Genomic DNA, 18,598 nt, shown 5'->3' with positions numbered 1-18,598 from the left:
AAGAATTTTTTAGGGATCTACAGCGCTTCTACATTTTTAAGGATTTTCTCAGGGGGCAACCAAGGCTCCTTATTATTAAATAATGGTTTTCAGGGGACCAATAAGGTTCCTGCGTTTTTGCAGAATATTTTTCTTGGATCCAACAAGGCTCCTACATTTTTTAAGAATATTTTTCAAGGCTCCTACATTTATTCAGGGGACCAGAAAGGCTCCTTAATTTTTAAAGAATATATTCCAACAAGGCTCCTATATGTTTTAAGGGTTTTTTCAGGGTACCAACAAGGCTTCTACATTATTCCAACATACACATTTATTACAAAGTGTATCTTTCCCTTTAAACTTTTCCAACATCTCTCCCCCGGCTTTCATTTGTCACATCCCCCTCACATTGACATTGAATTGACAACTAATTTAGTTCAAACCGCAAAAAAATTTTCCCATTTTCTAGCATGCACGTAGGGCATCAATGAAATTCTTAAACTATCGATACAAAATACAATTTAAGAAAAACAACAAGCAAAAATCCGAACTAAATGTCTGCATTCCCTCACATAGAAAAATGCAGCAGCAGATCGTGCATCTCGAAAAAAACAAATCGAAGCAAACATAGAATCATCGATTAACATACCTCTGATATTACGGGTGAAAATGGGCGGTGTGCCAAATTTGTTGGTGGGTACATCATATAGTGTCACGAGGCAGCTAGTTTCCACTTCACCGTTACGATTGGCGGCCACACATCTGTAGACGGCTGCATCTTGTTGATCGGCTGATTTAATTTCCAAACACGAAAGGCCATCATTTTGTGTGATGCGATATTTGGAAGTGTTGCCCGTCGCATCAATGGGTTGTTTATCTTTGTACCATTGTATTTGAAGGTCATTGCCAGAAATGCTACAGGTCAGTTTGATGTCACTGCCTACGGAGGTATTGCGATTGGTTAACTTGATGTCAACCGAAGGCATACGTTTGGCACTGCGTTGTTCTTTGAGATCAATATATTCATTGGATTTTTTCGTTTTCGCTTCTAGAGAGGAATCTGTGGTGTCCGCAACTTGGCGTTTTGGTCGTCTTGTTAGGGTTGCATTTTTATCTTCTTCTTCGTGAGTTTCTTCTTCTTCTGTTTTAGTTATGGCAGTCTTTGTGCTGACTTCCTTGGTAATTTCTTCTTCTTTTTTGGTTTCTGCTTTTTGTACTTCTTCTACTAACTTTTCTTCTTCTTTCTTGATTTCCAATTTCTTTTCTTCTTTTTCTTCTTCTTTTTCGGCCTTAGCTTTTGTTTTATCCGATTTGGGTGATTTACGTTTAACTTCCTTCGTCTTTTCTTCTGATTTCGATGATTTTTCGGCAACCTTTTCTGACTTCTCTTCAGTTTCGGGTTTCTTTTCTTCAACATCAGCCTTGGATGATTTACGTTTGGTTTCTTTCTTTTCGGATTTTTTACTTTCTGCCACTTTTTCAGCCTTTGAAGGTTCTTCAGGTGCTTCTATTTTCTTCGCCTCAATTTCAGTTTTCTTCTCCTCTGTTTTGTCGACCTTGTCTTCAGATTTCTTGACATCAGTTTCAACCTTCTTCTGCTCGGAAACTTCTGGCTTGCCTTCTTCTTTCTCTTCATCAGCCTTCTTGGTGACTGTTTCCTTCTTCTTTTCTTCTGTCCTTTCAAGTTTAGTCTCTGATGTCTTTGCCTTGGTATCTTCCTGCTTTTCTTCCGATTTCTTGGTATCGACTTCCTTCTTCTTTTCTTCTGTCTTGTCAGTTTTAGCCTCTTCCACTTTCTTGTCCTTGACTTCAGAAACATCCGCCTTAGATGCCTTGCGTTTGATATCCTTCTTGTCTGCCATCTTAGCGTCAGACTCAACCTTTCCTTCTTCAATTTTCTCGGGCTTGACTTCAGACACCTCAGGCTTAGCAGATTCTTTCTTAATTTCCTTCTCCTCTCCTTTCTTGGCATCCGCTTCCATTTTCTTCTCTTCCACTTTCTCGGCCTTGACTTCAGAAACATCCGCCTTAGATGCCTTGCGTTTGATATCCTTCTTGTCTGCCTTCTTAGCGTCAGACTCAACCTTTCCTTCTTCAATTTTCTCGGGCTTGACTTCAGACACCTCAGGCTTAGCAGATTCTTTCTTAATTTCCTTCTCTTCTGCTTTCTTGGCTTCACTCTCCAATTTCTTTTCTTCGACTTTCTCAGCCTTGACTTCAGAAACATCCGCCTTAGATGCCTTGCGTTTGATATCCTTCTTGTCTGCCTTCTTAGCGTCAGACTCCACCTTTCCTTCTTCAATCTGCTCTGGCTTGACTTCAGTTACCTCAGGCATAGCCGGTTCTTTCTTAATATCTTTTTCTTCAGCCTTCTTGGCTTCACTTTCCAATTTCTTTTCTTCCACTTTCTCGGCCTTGACTTCAGAAACATCAGCCTTGGAGGATTTGCGTTTTACATCCTTCTTTTCCGCCTTCTTAGCATCAGACTCCACCTTTCCTTCTTCAATCTGCTCTGGCTTGACTTCAGTTACCTCAGGCATAGCCGGGTCTTTCTTAATATCTATTTCTTCTGCCTTCTTTGCATCGCTTTCCAATTTCTTTTCTTCCATTTTCTCGGCCTTGACTTCAGAAACATCAGCCTTGGAGGATTTGCGTTTAACATCCTTCTTTTCTGCCTTCTTGGCCTCCGATTCCAGCTTTCCTTCTTCGATCTGTTGAGGCTTCACCTCAGATACCTCAGGTTTGGATGGTTCTTTCTTAATATCCTTCTCTTCCCCTTGCTTGGTTTCAGCTTGAAGTTTCTTTTCTTCCAGTTTTTCAGGTTTAACCTCTGAAATCTCAGCCTTAGAAGATTTGCGTTTAGTATCCTTCTTTTCTACCTTCTGCGCTTCAGATTCCATCTTCTTTTCTTCCAATTTCTCGGCCTTGATTTCAGTTACTTCAGCCTTGGAAGCTCGGCGTTTAACATCCTTTTCCTCCGCCCTCTTTGATTTGCTGTCAACTGCCTTTTCTTCAATCTTTTCTGCCGTAATTTCAGATTCCTTTGCCTTGGCAGCTTCAGCTGGTTTCAACTCCTCTGCTTTAGCTTTCTTTCCTGCCACTTCCATAGACTTTTCTTCAATCATTTCCTTGGATATTTGTGAAGCCATGCTTACCACACTCTCTATGGATTGGCATAGCTTCAGGGCATCATCATAGACATTCAAGGATCGAACATTTCGCTGAGCCTTCTCAATGGCATCATATTGACCTAAGACCATGGACTTGACCACCTCCAAATGTGGTTGTATTTGAGGATATTTGGTATCCAACATATCGTCAAACATAACAAACATTTCCATTAGACTCTTTTGCAGTTCGACCATATTCACCGAAGACTTGGGGAAGTCTTTGTCCCATTTCAGGGCATTGACCACCTTTTGAATGCTTGAAAGTTTGGAATGTAAACCATCGAATTTCGATTCCCAATATTTATCGGTGACATTGTCCAATTGCAGTTTTAATGATTTGATAATACTGTCGATGTTCTTGGCATATTCGGTATTGACGAATTCGATAAGGTCCTGGTTATCATCCAGCAGACAATCGATAACATCTTCTAGTTCGGGAGTAAGATTAGTGGTCCGCTTGGCAAATTCTTTTAGTTTGTAAATGCATTGTCGTTTCTGGTAATCGGTGTGAGATTGTAGAACATCTTTCAAGGTTTGATGCAGGTCTTGGCTATCTGAAACACCTGTCATTTTCTTCAATGTGTTGTCAACTGATATTTCCAGAGGCGATTTGATGTGAGCAATCTCTGCCTTTGATTGTTCTGGCTTGAGTTCCTTGGTTTCTGGTTTCTTGGCATCGGCTTCAAGTTTCTTTTCTTCTACCTTTTCAGGCTTGACTTCCTTCTTTTCGGTCTTCTTGGCTTGGGATTCAAGTTTCTTCTCGTCTGCCTTGACTTCAGAGACCTCAGCCTTAGCCGTTTCTGCCTTGACTTCTTTCTTTTCAGCCTTCTTGACTTCGGAATCAAGTTTCTTCTCCTCCAACTTCTCAGGCTTGACTTCCGATACCTCAGCCTTGGCCGCTTCTGCCTTGACGTCCTTTTCGTCAGACTTCTTGGCCTCGGAGTCAAGTTTCTTTTCCGCCAGCTTCTCAGCCTTCTCTTCCGTGGCCTCAGCCTTGGCCGCTTCTGCCTTAACTTCCTTCTTTTCAACCTTCTTAGCCTCAGATTCAAGTGTCTTCTCCTCCAACTTTTCGGCCATGACTTCTGTGACCTCAGCCTTAGCCGCTTCTGCCTTCACATCTTTCTTTTCAACTTTTTTAGCCTTGGAATCAATTTTCTCTTCTTCCAGCTTCTCAGCCTTGACCTCCGTGACCTCTGCCTTAGCCTTCTCGGCCTTCACATCCTTCTTTTCCGCCTTCTTGGCCTCCATTTCAAGTTTCTTTTCTTCCACCTCCTGCTTGGTGGTCTTGACGGCTTCCTCCTCCAATGGAACATCCTGCCCCACGTTGGGCGCCATATCCAAAATACTCCTCACCACTGTCTCAATGGATTTACACAACTTCGCAATATCTTCATAAACATATAAGGTGCGCAGATTTTCTGCAGCATTTTCTATGCTGTCATACTGACCAAGAGCCAGCGTTTTCACCTTTTCCAATTCGGGCTTAATATCATTCGGTTTTATCTGTAACATATCGTCAAACATAACGAACATGTCCATAAGATTTTTTTGCAACTCAACCATATGGACCGAGGATTTGTGTATATCCTTTGTAATCTTCAAGGCATCGGTTACCTTTTGAAGGGCACTGAGTTTTGAATTAAGACCCTCAAATTCCGTCTGCCATGGCTTCATCACTATTGAGTCCACACGTAATTTAAGTGATTTGATACAGCTATCAATAGCTTGTACATGCTCGCGATTAACTGCTTCAATCAGATCGGTATTGTCGCCCAGCAGAGCATCGATAACACTGTCGATCTCATCGCTAAAGCGTCCAGCATATGTATGAACAATACATTCGCGTAGTTTGAAAATGGCCTTACGTTTTTGTTCATCTGTTGCAGAGTGTAAGGCTTCAGCCAAAGCTGTTTTAATTTCGCCGGATTCTTTGGTATCTGGAATGGCTTGCGAGGCTTTTTCGATACAACTTTCCACAGTGACTTGTGGCGGGATTTCAGAAATTTCAGCTTTAGAAGACTCCGTTTCCATTTTCTTTTCTTCCAACTTCTCAAGTTTGACTTCAGAAACCTCAGCCTTAGCAGATTCCGGCTTGACTTCTTTTTCTTCGGGCTTCTTCGATTTCGTGTCGATCTTCTTTTCTTCTACCTTCTCAGGTTTGACTTCAGAAACTTCACCCTTGGCAGACTCTGCTTTGATTTGCTTCTCTTCAGGTTTCTTGGCCTCCGTTTCAATGTTCTTCTCTTCCATCTTCTCAGGTGTAACTTCAGAAACCTCAGCCTTATCTGCAGCCAACTTCACTTCCTTCTCATCGAGTTTCTTGGTTTCAGTTTCAAGTTTCTTCTCCTCCAATTTTTCGGCCTTGACTTCCGAAACATCTGCCTTAGCAGATTCCGTCTTGACTTCCTTTTCTTCGGGCTTCTTCAATTTCGTGTCGATCTTCTTTTCTTCCACCTTCTCAGCTTTAACTTCTGAAACCTCACCCTTGGCAGATTCTGGTTTGACTTGCTTCTCTTCCGGCTTCTTGGCCTCCGTTTCAATCTTCTTCTCTTCCATCTTCTCAGGTTTGACTTCGGAAACTTCAGCCTTGGCAGATTCTGGTTTGATTTGCTCCTCTTCAGGTTTCTTGGCCTCTGCTTCAACCCTTTTTTCTTCCAACTTCTCAGGTTTGATTTCGGAAACCTCAGCCTTAGTTGATTCTGGTTTGACTTCCTTCTCCTCCGGCTTCTTAGATACGGTTTCTATCTTCTTCTCTTCAACCTTCTCAGCTTTCACTTCAGAAACCTCAGCCTTAGCAGTTTCTGGTTTGACTTGCTTCTCTTCTGGTTTCTTGGCCTCCGTTTCCACTTTCTTCTCTTCAACCTTCTCTGATTTCACTTCAGAAACCTCAGCCTTAGCAGTTTCTGGTTTGACTTGCTTCTCTTCTGGTTTCTTGGCCTCCGTTTCCACCCTCTTCTCTTCAACCTTCTCAGCTTTCACTTCAGAAACCTCAGCCTTAGCAGTTTCTGGTTTGACCTGCTTCTCTTCTGGTTTCTTGGCCTCTGTTTCAACCTTCTTTTCTTCCAACTTCTCAGGTTTGACTTCAGAAACCTCAGCCTTAGCTGCAGCCAACTTCACTTCTTTCTCCTCGAGTTTCTTGGTTTCAGTTTCAAGTTTCTTCTCATCCACCTTCTCAGGTTTGACTTCAGAAACCTCAGCCTTATCTGCAGCCAACTTCACTTCTTTCTCCTCGAGTTTCTTGGTTTCAGTTTCAAGTTTCTTCTCTTCCACCTTCTCGGGTTTAACCTCTGAAACCTCAGCCTTTTCTGCAGCCAACTTCACTTCCTTCTCTTCAGGTTTCTTGGCCTCCGTTTTAATCTTCTTCTCTTCCAGTTTCTCAGGCTTGATTTCAGAAACCTCAGCCTTATCTGCAGCCAACTTCACTTCTTTCTCCTCAAGTTTCTTGGTTTCAGTTTCAAGTTTCTTCTCTTCCACCTTCTCAGGTTTAACCTCAGAAACCTCAGCCTTATCTGCAGCCAACTTCACTTCCTTCTCTTCAAGTTTCTTGGTTTCAGTTTCAAGTTTCTTCTCTTCCACCTTCTCAGGTTTAACCTCAGAAACCTCAGCCTTATCTGCAGCCAGCTTCACTTCCTTCTCCTCAAGTTTCTTGGTTTCTGTTTCAAGTTTCTTCTCTTCCATCTTCTCAGGTTTAACTTCAGAAACCTCAGCCTTATCTGCAGCCAACTTCACTTCCTTCTCTTCAAGCTTTTTGGTTTCTGTTTCAAGTTTCTTCTCTTCCACCTTCTCAGGTTTAACTTCAGAAACCTCAGCTTTAGCTGCAGCCAACTTCACATCTTCCTCCTTGAGTTTCTTGGTTTCAGTTTCAAGTTTCTTTTCCTCCAATTTTTCGGCCTTGACTTCGGATACTTCAGCCTTAGAAGCATCAGGTTTTACCTCTTGTTCATCTGCTAACTTAGCCTTAGTTTCTATCTTCTTTTCTTCTGCCTTCTCAGCTGTAACCTCAGAAACTTCTGCCTTGGCAGCAACAAGTTCCAATTCTTTTTCTTCCACAGGTTTTGATTCGATTTCGAGTTTCTTTTCTTCTCCCTTTTCTGGCTTGACTTCTGATACCTCAGCCTTGGCAGCAGAATCCTTAACTTCCTGCTCTTCAAGCTTCTTGGCTTCTGCTTCCATTTTCTTTTCTTCCAACTTTTCCGGCTTGATTTCAGCCACCTCAGCCTTATGTTTTTCAGATTTCATTTCTTTTTCCTCTGCCTTCTTAGCCACAGCTTGCACTTGAGCTTCTTCCATAACCCCAGCCTTAAGGGAAGTTATTGCCGCAACCATTTCCAACACCTTTTCCATGGACTTTGCCAATTTCAAAATATCCTCATATACCCTCAAGGTCCTTACATTTTCCGTAGCTTTCTCAATATCATCGTATTGCTTTAGGGCCAGAGATTTCACCTGCTCCAAGTGGGGTTCCACTTGGCGATTTTTAATCTCCAACATATCATCGAACATAACAAATATATCCATCAGATTCTTTTGCAGTTCAATCATGTTAACCGTGGATTTGTCTACATCCTTGGATGATTTGAGATTTTCACTAACCTTTTGGAGGTTGGTAAGTTTGGAGTTGAGGCCCTCTAGCTTGGGTTTCCAAATATCGGATGGTACCAATTCCACCTTTTCTTTAAGGCAATTCAATGCTTCTTCAACTTGGTTCAAGCCTTGGGCATTGAATTCTTCAATTAGTTCTGAGTTGCCCTCCAGCAAAGAATCCACAACTTGTTCCAATTCTTCGCGGAATGCCGAGCCGTCATAAGTGTGGACTATGTGTTCCCTTAATTTGAAGATGCATTTACGTTTTTCTTCTTGATTTGTGGAGTCCAATGCCTCTTGTAGATCTGACTTAATTTGCTCAGATTCTTTTTCGCCTTCTGGTAATTTCTCCAAGGCCATTTCAATGCTGGATTCCAGGGATTTTTGAGGGAATTTATTGTCTTTGATGAGTTGTGTGATTTGTTTGAAGGTGCCTTGCAGGTTTTCGAGTTCTTGAAGAATTTCCAAACCATCTTGGAGTTCTTGGTGTTGGAGCTTTTCCAGCAATATGGTGATTTGCTTTACACATGGCTCCGGACAGCCTCCTAATTGGAGAGCAATTTGTTTGACACTTTCCTCAAGTTTGTGGAAGTGTTCCGTTTCAATTTTCATATTTCCCCGATTGTTTTGATGTATATCCGCAATTTCTGTTTTCAGATTTTCCAATGCTTCTGCTAATTTTCCCAATTTACCCGCTCTTCCTGGAGCTTGTTGATCCGCCTGAGTTATAATTTCTTGCAGAGAGGGTGTAATGCTTTCCTTGAGATCATAGAGTATGGATTTCCTTAGCTGATCATTGCCATTGAGTATGAGCACAAAGACCTTGTTAAAATTCTTAAATAATTCCTGGGCTTCAGCAGAGGCGTGCTCTTTCAGTACTGAACATTTAAGCAATTCCTTGGTTTTAAAGAGGGTCAAGAAAAGACGATCCTCAAGGCGTGTTGAGCTCTCTTCATCCGCTATGGCCGATTGTAACTCTCTCAAATTATCCGCCATGGAGCGTAACACTTCTTTTTGGGCCTGACTAAGTTGATTGGTTTGTATAAGATTGTTTTGCTCCAAAGAAAGGTGTATCATTTTGAGTACCTCCTCAAGGTAAGGTTCCTTGGGGAGTTTTGGTTTGTCTTCTTCCATTTTCGGCTTCTTGGCTTCAGAGATGTCTGCTTTTTCGGCAATGATTTTAACTTCTTTGGCTTCTTCTTCCTTTGGAAGTTCACTGACTTCACCCTTTTGCCGCTTGCGACCACCAAGATCGTGTTCTATGGCCTTTTGTTGGGAAGCCACTTGTTCCACATGGACAATTTGCAACTTTTCCAAATTCTTCTTGAGATTTTGCAGTAGCTCTGCCATTAGAGGAGTGTGCTTTAATTCTTGGACCTGCATGGTTTTTGGTCCTTCGAGCTCATGCTCAACTAAAGTTAAAGTCTCGCGCAGCAAAGCCACCTTGGCCTTGTTCAATTCCATAAACTCCACGGCCAAGGGATTGTTTTCCATCAAACCCTCTTGAATTTCATGCAGGAAGAGTTCAGCCTCCTGCTTGATTTCTGAGATTTGGGCCTTGTGCAGTATGGCCTGACTCTCCTGGCCCACCGCTTGTTGGGCCTTGGATTCAAAGCTAACTTCGGAGATTTGCAGTTTTTCCAAATTAGATTTCAAGCTACTCAAAAGTTCTGCCATTAGAGGGAAATGCTCAAACTGCAGCTCCTTAATGAGTTGCGGAGCTTGCATCTCATGTTCCACCATGGTGAGAATTTCCATTAATTTACCCACCATTGCCTTATTTTGTTGCATAAATTTCACAGCAATAGCATTGTGTTCCATTATACCCTCCTGCATTTCGGACAAAAAGACTTTGGCCTCTTCTTTGACTTCGGCAATTTCTGCCTTTTGGGGACCCGGAGTTTGTAACTCCTTTACCTTGGGTTTCTTGGGTTGGCTTTGCAAAATTCCCTCGGCTAATTGTAACTTTTCCAAGTTACCTTTAAGCGATTCCAATAACTCCGCCATTAGAGGTATGTGTTGAAATTGCTGCACAACAGAAACTTTTGGTCCTTCGAGCCCTTGTTCTATGAGCTGTAGAGTGTCTTTTAATTTTGCCACCTGGGCTTGATTTTGTTTCATGAATTTCAGGGCCAGTGGGTCGTTTTCGACTATGCCTTCTTCCATTTCCTCTAGGAAAAGTTGGGCCTCTTCTTTTAGTTCTATAATTCGGGGCTTTTGGGTAACCACTTCTTGGGTAAGAGGTTGTTGGGCGGCCTCCATTTTGACTTCTTCTATTTGCAGTTTTTCCAAATTGCCTTTGAGGTTCTGTAAAAGTTCTGCCATCATGGGTAGGGATTTGATTTCTTGTAGTTGTGCGGATTTGGGTCCTTCGAGCTCATGATCTACGACACTTAAGGTCTCTTTGAGCTTGGCAACTTGCGATTGATTTTGTTCCATGAACTTCAGGGCCAAGGGATTGTTTTCCATCAAACCCTCTTGTATTTCGGTTAAGAATAGTTGAGCCTCTTCTTTCAATTCCAGGAGTTGGGCTCGTTGGGGAGCTAAGGTATCTTCTTGAGTCACCGCTTTTTGCATCTTAGCATCCACAGAACCTTGTTCGACTTCTAACTTCTCTAAATTACCTTTGAGGTTCTGTAAAAGTTCTGCCATTATGGGTAGGGATTTGACTTCCTGTATTTGTGCGGATTTTGGTCCTTCGAGCTCATGTTCTACGACACTTAAGGTCTCCTTTAGCTTGGCCACTTGAGTTTGATTTTGTTCCATGAATTTCAGGGCCAGAGGGTTGTTTTCCACCAAACCTTCTTGCATTTCTGTTAAGAAAAGTTGGGCCTCTTCTTTCAATTCCAAGAGTTGGGCTCGTTGGGGAGCTAAGTTGGCTTCTTGAGCAATCGCTTTTTGCATTTTAGCTTTCACAGCACCTTCCTCGAGTTGTAACTTTTCCAGATTACCCTTAAGCTGTTGCAAAAGCTGCGCCATCATGGGCAAAGACTTGATTTCTTGTGTTTCCGCTGCTTTTGGTCCTTCGAGCTCTTGTTGGACCACACTTAGAGTCTCCTTGAGCTTACCCACTTGTGTCTGATTTTGCTCCATGAATTTCACGGCCAGAGGATTGTTTTCCACCAAACCTTCTTGCATTTCGCTTAGGAAAAGTTGAGCTTCCTCCTTTAACTCCATGACCTGGGCCCTTTGGGGAGCCAAGTTGGCTTCTTGAGCAATCGCTTTTTGCATTTTAGCTTCCACAGCACCTTCCTCGAGTTGTAACTTCTCCAGATTTCCCTTAAGCTGTTGCAAAAGCTGCGCCATCATGGGCAGAGACTTGATTTCTTGTGTTTCCGCTGCTTTTGGTCCTTCGAGCTCTTGTTGGACCACACTTAAGGTCTCCTTGAGCTTGCCCACTTGTGCCTGATTTTGCTCCATGAATTTTATGGCCAGTGGATTGTTCTCCAACAAACCTTCTTGCATTTCACTTAGGAAAAGTTGAGCTTCCTCCTTTAACTCCATGACCTGGGCCCTTTGGGGAGCCAAGTTGGCTTCTTGAGCAATCGCTTTTTGCATTTTAGCTTCCACAGCAACTTCTTCGACTTGTAACTTCTCCAAATTGCCCTTGAGCTGCTGCAAAAGTTCCGCCATCATGGGCAGAGTTTTCAATTCTTGTACTTCCGCCGATTTTGGTCCTTCAAGCTCTTGTTCGACAACACTTAAGGTCTCCTTGAGCTTGCCCACTTGTGCCTGATTCTGTGCCATGAATTTCACAGCCAAAGGATTGTTCTCCACCAAGTCCTCTTGCATTTCGCTTAGGAAAAGATGAGCTTCCTCCTTTAACTCCAAGAGCTGGGCCCTTTGGGGAGCCAATAGGGCTTCCTGAGGCACCGCTTTCTGTACCTTAGCTTCCACAGATCCTTCCTCAATTTGTAACTTTTCCAAATTTCCTTTAAGTACCTGTAAAAGTTCCGCCATTTTGGCCACAGATTTAAGTTCTTGTATTCCAGCCGATTTTGGTCCTTCGAGCTCTTTTTCCACCAATTGTACGACCTCCATTAGACCTGCCACTTGACTTTGATTTTGTTCCATAAACTTCACAGCCAAGGGATTATGCTCCACCACTCCCTCTTGCATTTCGCTAAGGAAAACTTGTGCCTCCTCCTTGAGCTCCAAAATCTTTGCTTTTTGGGGAATTTCGGCCTGTACTTCTGTTAAAGGTTTCTGCTCCTGCAGTTGGTCCAATGAACTCTTGAGTTCCTGCATAATTTCTGCCATCAAAGGCACGGCTTTCAATTGTTGAACTTTTCCCGTTTTTGGTCCTTCGAGTTCTTGCTCCACTTGGGTGAGAGTTTCCCTTAGCAAGGCCAGCTTACTTTCATTTTGTTTTGTGAATTCAAGAACAAGGGCATCGTGTGCAGCCACACCCTCTTGAACCTCTTCAAGCAACAATTTTGCCAACTGCTTGAGTTGTGTGCCCTTATCCTGGTGTATCTGATGCATATTATTTTGCAGATCCCCTAGCAAGTGTCTCATTATTTGGACCTCTGGCAGTTTTTGCACCTCAATGGGTTGAGGCTCTTGCAGCTTTTGCTCCACCTTGATAAGGGTATTCTTCAATTGGGCAACCATGGGTTGATGTAGCTCCAGGAACTTTTGTACCAGAGGATTATTGTTTTGCAAACCCTCTTCGATTGTGGTTAAGAATGATTGGGTTTCATTGACCTGTTCAAGGAGAATTTGTACTTCGGCTTCATCCACCACTGGCTGGCGCATTAGATACTGGGAAATTTCTTTCAACTGGGGACTTAGGACATCAATTTCCTGCAGCAGCTCAATGATTCTTAGGTTACCCTCATTGTTCTCAATGAAATCATAGATATAGAGTAGGGTCTTTCCGGATTCCTTGAGTAAGGGTTTTATTTTTGAATCCTTGCTTTCCTCGCTGAGATCATTGAGACTGTTAAAGGTGGCCATCAATTGAGTTTGTAGCTGGACTATGACACTGGAACTGGGTTCAATGTCCGTCTTTTCTGATTTACTTATAATATCCACAGTTTCCGTGAGGTTTCTAAAGGGAGGGACCAATCGGCCGTATAACTCAGGATGTTCTAGACACTGCACCGTAAACTCCGCCATTGCAAAGTGTATCTTTTCCTTCATCTCCAAAGCCAGTTGATGCTCCAATGAGGGCATGGCCTGCAGCAGATCTTCAAAGGTTTTCTCGATATCCTCCAGGCCCACATCCAGGCCAGAGGCCTCATAGGTGTGCACTAAGCATTCTTTTAACTTGAACATGGTCTTGGCCACCTGGGATTCTTTTTCTTTCAAATCTCCTGATTTGGAGAACAGTTGTTTTTCCATTTCCTGTAAATCGGATTTGAGAACCTGCATAATTTCCTCAATTTCCGAGACCTCAATGGCGGTCAACTTCTTGGTGGACTGCAGGCATTCTTCCAATTGTTTAATGCCTCCAGCCACACAATCCTTGAGATCAAAGGTTTTCACCTCCACTTGTTCGATGGTAACTGGTGGCACTGGGGTCATGGGGGTAACAGAACGCATATCAGCCAGGGATTTCATTTCGGACAGGTCCAGGGAAGATAACTCCTCCAGATTCTCCAAGATTTGGGTATCCATGTTTTCACAATACTTAAGGAGATTAAAGAGCGTGGCACATTGTTGTTTTTGCTGCAGTTGTTGGAATTGTGGACATTGCTCCAGCGATTGGAAACTGTGGTCCTGCTTAACCATAACTATGGCTTCCTTGAGCAATAGCAGAGGTTTAGCAACAGCTTTCAATTGGTCCAAAGACTCCTGCTCCGACAGGGTAGAAGTGTGGGACAGCAAAGTTTGTTCTTCGGTGCAGGCGGCAAGGGATTTTTCCAATTCCCTAAGAGGCTTAATCAGCTGCTGTAATGGTGTGGATCTTTCACTTAGGCTTTCCAAGGTATCTAGGGCTTGTTGTTCCTGTACCGCCAGCAAATAGGGACTAATACTCCTCAGCAAATCCGAGCAGGATACCAACGAAGTTTGTGACATGGTGGCCAGTGATTCGGCTTGTTCCAATTCCAGGGTATAGAAACCCCTGACGGCTTCTACAATTTCCCGCAACGGCTTGGCCATGGCTTTCAATTGGAATACCTCCGACTCCTTAAGGGTCTGGACATCTTGATATTGCACAAATTCTTGGATTTGCAGGGCACAATATTCCAAATTGTTGACAGCCTCGGCAATGGAGCTGTGAGGCTGCCTTGGGGTTATCTGGGAAGAATCTGACAACGTTTGGGCCCTTACAAATTCCGGTGATTGCAGGTTACGTTCCAAACTTTGTTGGAATGCGGTAATTTTCTCTTTGGTATTGGCCAATTGTTTATTGGTTTCTTCTTTCAGAGATGAGGAATCCACTTCCTGGCAGTGACCCAATACCGTGGCAATGCTTTGTTTCAATTGACCCAGCAACTGATCCACCTGGGCCCGTTTCTCCTCAAAGGCCTGCAATGGGCCGGGGGTAACATAATCCGAGGGCAACGACTCAATGGTGGTGTGCATGGGAGAAATTTCATCCAAAGTGGTTACCATCTCCTCGGTGTCATGGATCCTGGTCAAACACTTGGATATCAAATTCTCCAAGGCCACCAATGTCTTGTCAAAAGTGTCGGCCACGGATATGGGTAGATTAATGCCGGATGCCTCTTCAAAGTATTCCATTTGATCTATGGCCACCTTTAGCTCCTCAAAGTGATTGTGGCAATTTTTGCTGAAAAATTTGTGGAACTCTTCACGGCTGCGCATACCGCCCAACTTCTCCAAAGACATGTTGAGTTTTCCAATGTGAGTGGAGATTGCCTTCAAGGCCCGGACAGAGGCCATCAATGATTTCACGTCCACTCCCTGGATCTCTTGATGCTTAAACTCATCGGTCATCCGCTGCAGTGGCACCTTAAGCTCCACCAGACTATCTTCCAATTTGTGATCCAGGAACTTCATTTCTTGCAGCATGCCAATGTTTTCCATCAATCTTTGGAGCTCTTTGATGCCTTCACTCAGATCAATTTTCAGCTCCATTTCCTGGCGCATGGCCGCAAACAAATTCTGCTCTTTGGCAGCCTGTTGCTCATCCAACTCAATCTCCTTTTGCAGATTTTTAAATTCTGCCTCCTCAATGCCGATTTCAATGCGTTTTATAAGGTCACGGATCTTTAGCAGGGTATCGCCCACATCTTGATTCTGTTTCAGTGGCGAGAGATCCAAAATACCCTGGCTAACCTTGATTTTATCATTCAAGCTATGCAAGGGGTCCACCAAATCGGTAAGGGACCCTGAAATGGCCTTTTGCTCAATTTGCCGAATACAATAGTTCAGCTCATCTATGGGGCGCTTGATGTTCTCCAATACCGTCAGGTGGTATTTGTCAATTTCCTTATCTATGACCTGACTGATGAGGGAGGAAATCTCATCCTTCAACCTTGTTAGGCTTGAGCTCACATTTTCCGGCAGTTTCTGGTTAATGTTTTCAATATTGGTTTCTAAATGCAGCACAGCTTGGGCCAGGGATTGCAGCAACTTCTTCATATCATCGGAATCCATAAATGTCTCCTCCGCCGCCAGGTGGCCTGCCATAATATCTTGGCTCAATTGGGCCAGACCATTTTGCATTTCCTGCAAGGGTGGCACCATGGACTCCACTGTGGATACCGTCAATTTCCCTGCCTCCACATTGCGTGAAGGTTGGGCTTGGATAATTTCCAAACCTTTTTTCAACTCAAACAGCGGTGGTGAGACAATATCCAATATGGCCATGTTAATCTTGTGTTCCATGCTATTTGACCCCGCCAAGCTATTGGCCCTTGTCTCAATCTTGCCGACCACATTTTGCAACTCCCCAAACGGCTCCACAAAATTCTTAATAATCTTCTCATGGACCTTGAGATAAATATCCTCATCACTTTCCTCCAAGGTCAATTCATTTTCCACCCTTTCCAGGGCCTCTTGGATCCTCATTACCGGTTCACAAATCATAGACACAAAGGCAGCATCTTTGGGCAAACTAACATCGCTGACCTTTTCAAAAGGCACCGGTTCGGGCACATCCTGCAATTTGGCCACAGTCTCGGTGAAATGCTTGCTGGCCTCCAATTCTTGGGCTTCCTGCAAAAGGGCTTGGGATTTGATGGTATCTTTGGTTATCTCCAAACCCTGGCGTATATCATCCACAGTCATCTCTAAATGGCTGCGCAAGTGCTCATTTTCAAATAGCTTGGAAACGGCCTTAACCTCCTCCAGGGCCTTTATCATGTGATCGGCAATACTATCTATGATGCAAACACTGGTCCTTTGTATGAGAGTGGTGCCCGTTTCATCAATTTCCACACATTTCTCAATGACCTGCAGGGCCACATGCAGGTTGCGCACATCATCTTTCATGGTCTCGAAGAGCACATCCAATGGGGTCTCTCCCGAGTAGACCTTCAGTTTGGATTGTATTTGGCCAATCGGCTCAATGACATTCTTGATAATGGCAATAGATTGGTCCGCCGAGGAGGGAGTCATCAGCATTACCGATTGGGCAATGACCTCGGATTCCACAGCATTCAAGTGGCCATCAAGGATTTTTAACATTTTTGCCAACGGCAGCAGGGACTTGAGGTTGCGCTCAATTTCCTCTTCACTTCTAATGACCTTTTTGGCATGCTTGGCCGCAGTTATCATCAAGCCATCGCCCTCGGCACCCGACAAGTCTTGCAAGGCACCACCAGCTTCTGTGTCTGTGGCCTTGGAGCTTTCACTTTCTGTTTCCTTTTTGCCCTTTTTACGCACCGGGGCCTGCTGACCACCTCCCTCATCCATGGATTGATAAAACGACGAATCCACCGGGGACTGTACAGCACTGGCAAATGTTTGCAGTTCCGAAGAATCAGCCTCTTCCAGGCTACTAATAGTCTTTTCAGGGCTACAAAACTCTTCACCATTCTTTACCTTGGACTTTCTTCTCTTTCTTGAGGGGGCCGACACACTGTCCACCTCTTCAATTTCCATTGCCCCGGCCTTATGAAGTTGCTCCAGTTCGGCATTTCTTTGCTCCAACTCCTTTTCATCCTTCACAGAGGAGCCGTGTATGGTTATTTCATTCAACGAAATATCATCCATTCCCGCCTCTGTCCTCAGGTCTTCATCATGTGAGAAATATTCCGGCGAAATATCAATGACCATGGCTTCCATTAACAGTTTACCCGACTGGGAAGTTTCTTTGACAAATCTCAACGGTGGCAACTCCACCACATTGTGTTCGGTGACATGTTCGGATATTTGGTCGGCATACATTTCCACAATTTTAATGGCCTCATCTTCCGTCAAATCAGGTGTTTCATACAATGAAACCGACACCTCCTTACCATCAAAGGAAAATGAAACCTCAGTACCCTGAGGAGTTTCATACAACTGGGAGGTGCGTTCCTCTTGTATGGTCGACAGCGAAAAGTTCCTTTGCAACTCGTTTTGTTTCTCCAACTCCTGTTTGGTGTGGGCATCTTCAAAGCCCAACAATGATGCTGAACTGGCCACCACGCCCATACAGTTGCGGGCCTCACAGGTATATGTACCCAGGCAACAGGTACCATCTTGACCCGAAATAATTTTGTGTATATCTCCCGGTTTCAATTCCACACCATCCTTGTACCACTTCAACACCGGCTGCGGTACACCAATGACCTTACACTCCAAATTCACTGCACCCTCCTCCGTCAGCACTGCCCTCAAACTCTCCAAAAACCTTGGTTTCTTATAATGCCGCGGAATTTGCAGCTTCAAAAAACACGAAGTCACACTCGTCCCAAACTCATTTACCGCCACACACTTCCACTCAGCCTGATCTAAAAATTCCACATTAGCAATGTCCAAATACCAATTGTCCTCCTCTCCCCTGTAATAATTATAATATTCGCAAATTTCAATGGGTATCTCATCGCGGAACCATGACAACAATGGTTCCGGTTTAGCTTCCAGTTTAACCATAAACTGGAAAGGTTCGTTAATTTTCGTTTCTTGGGTTTTCAAACCGATTAAAAATTTCGGTGGTTGATTGTTGGCCCCATTCAAAATGCGATCTTCTTCCTTCAGCTGATTTTGTATATCTTCAATGGTGAGGACCGCAACACTGCTGCTCTCGCCCATACAATTCTTGGCCACACAACAATAGGTACCAAGAGAATTCGTTCCCGTCAGCTGATAAACATCACCCGGTTTCAACTCCTGACCATCTTTAAACCATTTCAAGACGGGTGTAGGGAAGCCAACAACTTTACATTCGAACGACACCAGGCCTTCTTCGGTTAAAATGGCGCGTAGACTTTCCATAAAACGAGGCTTGCGATAATTTTTGGGTACTGCAAAAAAAAGAGGGTGAGATAAAATTTGCTCACAAAACTAAATTAATGAAAAAGGGAAGAAGAACAGAGAGAGGTAAGAGGGGTAATTTTTCCATAGAAGACGAAGACCTAACACGGCTCAAAAGACCATACGGGGAATCTTCTATACACCAAAGACCTACTACAGGTAATCTATAAATGAACGAACTTTTGCAGATCTTCTACGGAAAAAGGACTTTGTACAGGTATTCTGAAGTCGGAACATCCTCAACGGACCTCTTAAGGTTTTCGCTAGTCGAAAGACCTTCTACAAATCTTCTATAATCAGAAAACGTTCTTCAGGTTTTCTAAAGTCAGATGCCTTTCGACAGGTTTTATAGTCACAAGACCTTCCACAAGTCTTCTACAACAGGTCTTCCGAAGTCACAATGCCCTCAACAGGACTTCTATAGTCAGAAGAGCCTTAAAAGGTCTTCTAAATTCAGTAGACCCTCAACAGGTTTGAAGTCAGAAGAC

The 18,598-nt window shown here is 43.6% G+C and overlaps 1 protein-coding gene across 10 annotated transcripts in view; it reads right to left on the bottom strand.

The window, feature by feature from the left end:
• Window positions 1-18,598, bottom strand: part of Strn-Mlck (Stretchin-Mlck) — a 227,162-nt gene that overhangs the window by 149,328 nt on the left and 59,236 nt on the right. For all 10 annotated transcript variants that reach the window (XM_073990022.1, XM_073990046.1, XM_073990020.1 and 7 more), the window contains one exon: window positions 629-18,100. In XM_073990022.1, coding sequence (XP_073846123.1) covers window positions 629-18,100 — 17,472 coding nt within the window. The remainder of the gene's footprint in view (window positions 1-628; window positions 18,101-18,598) is intronic.

Source organism: Musca autumnalis, unplaced genomic scaffold, assembly GCF_047663935.1.
Source record: "Musca autumnalis isolate F117 unplaced genomic scaffold, ASM4766393v1 scaffold_5, whole genome shotgun sequence".
NCBI lineage: Eukaryota > Metazoa > Arthropoda > Insecta > Diptera > Muscidae > Musca > Musca autumnalis.
This window is presented reverse-complemented; position numbering and strand designations above follow the sequence as displayed.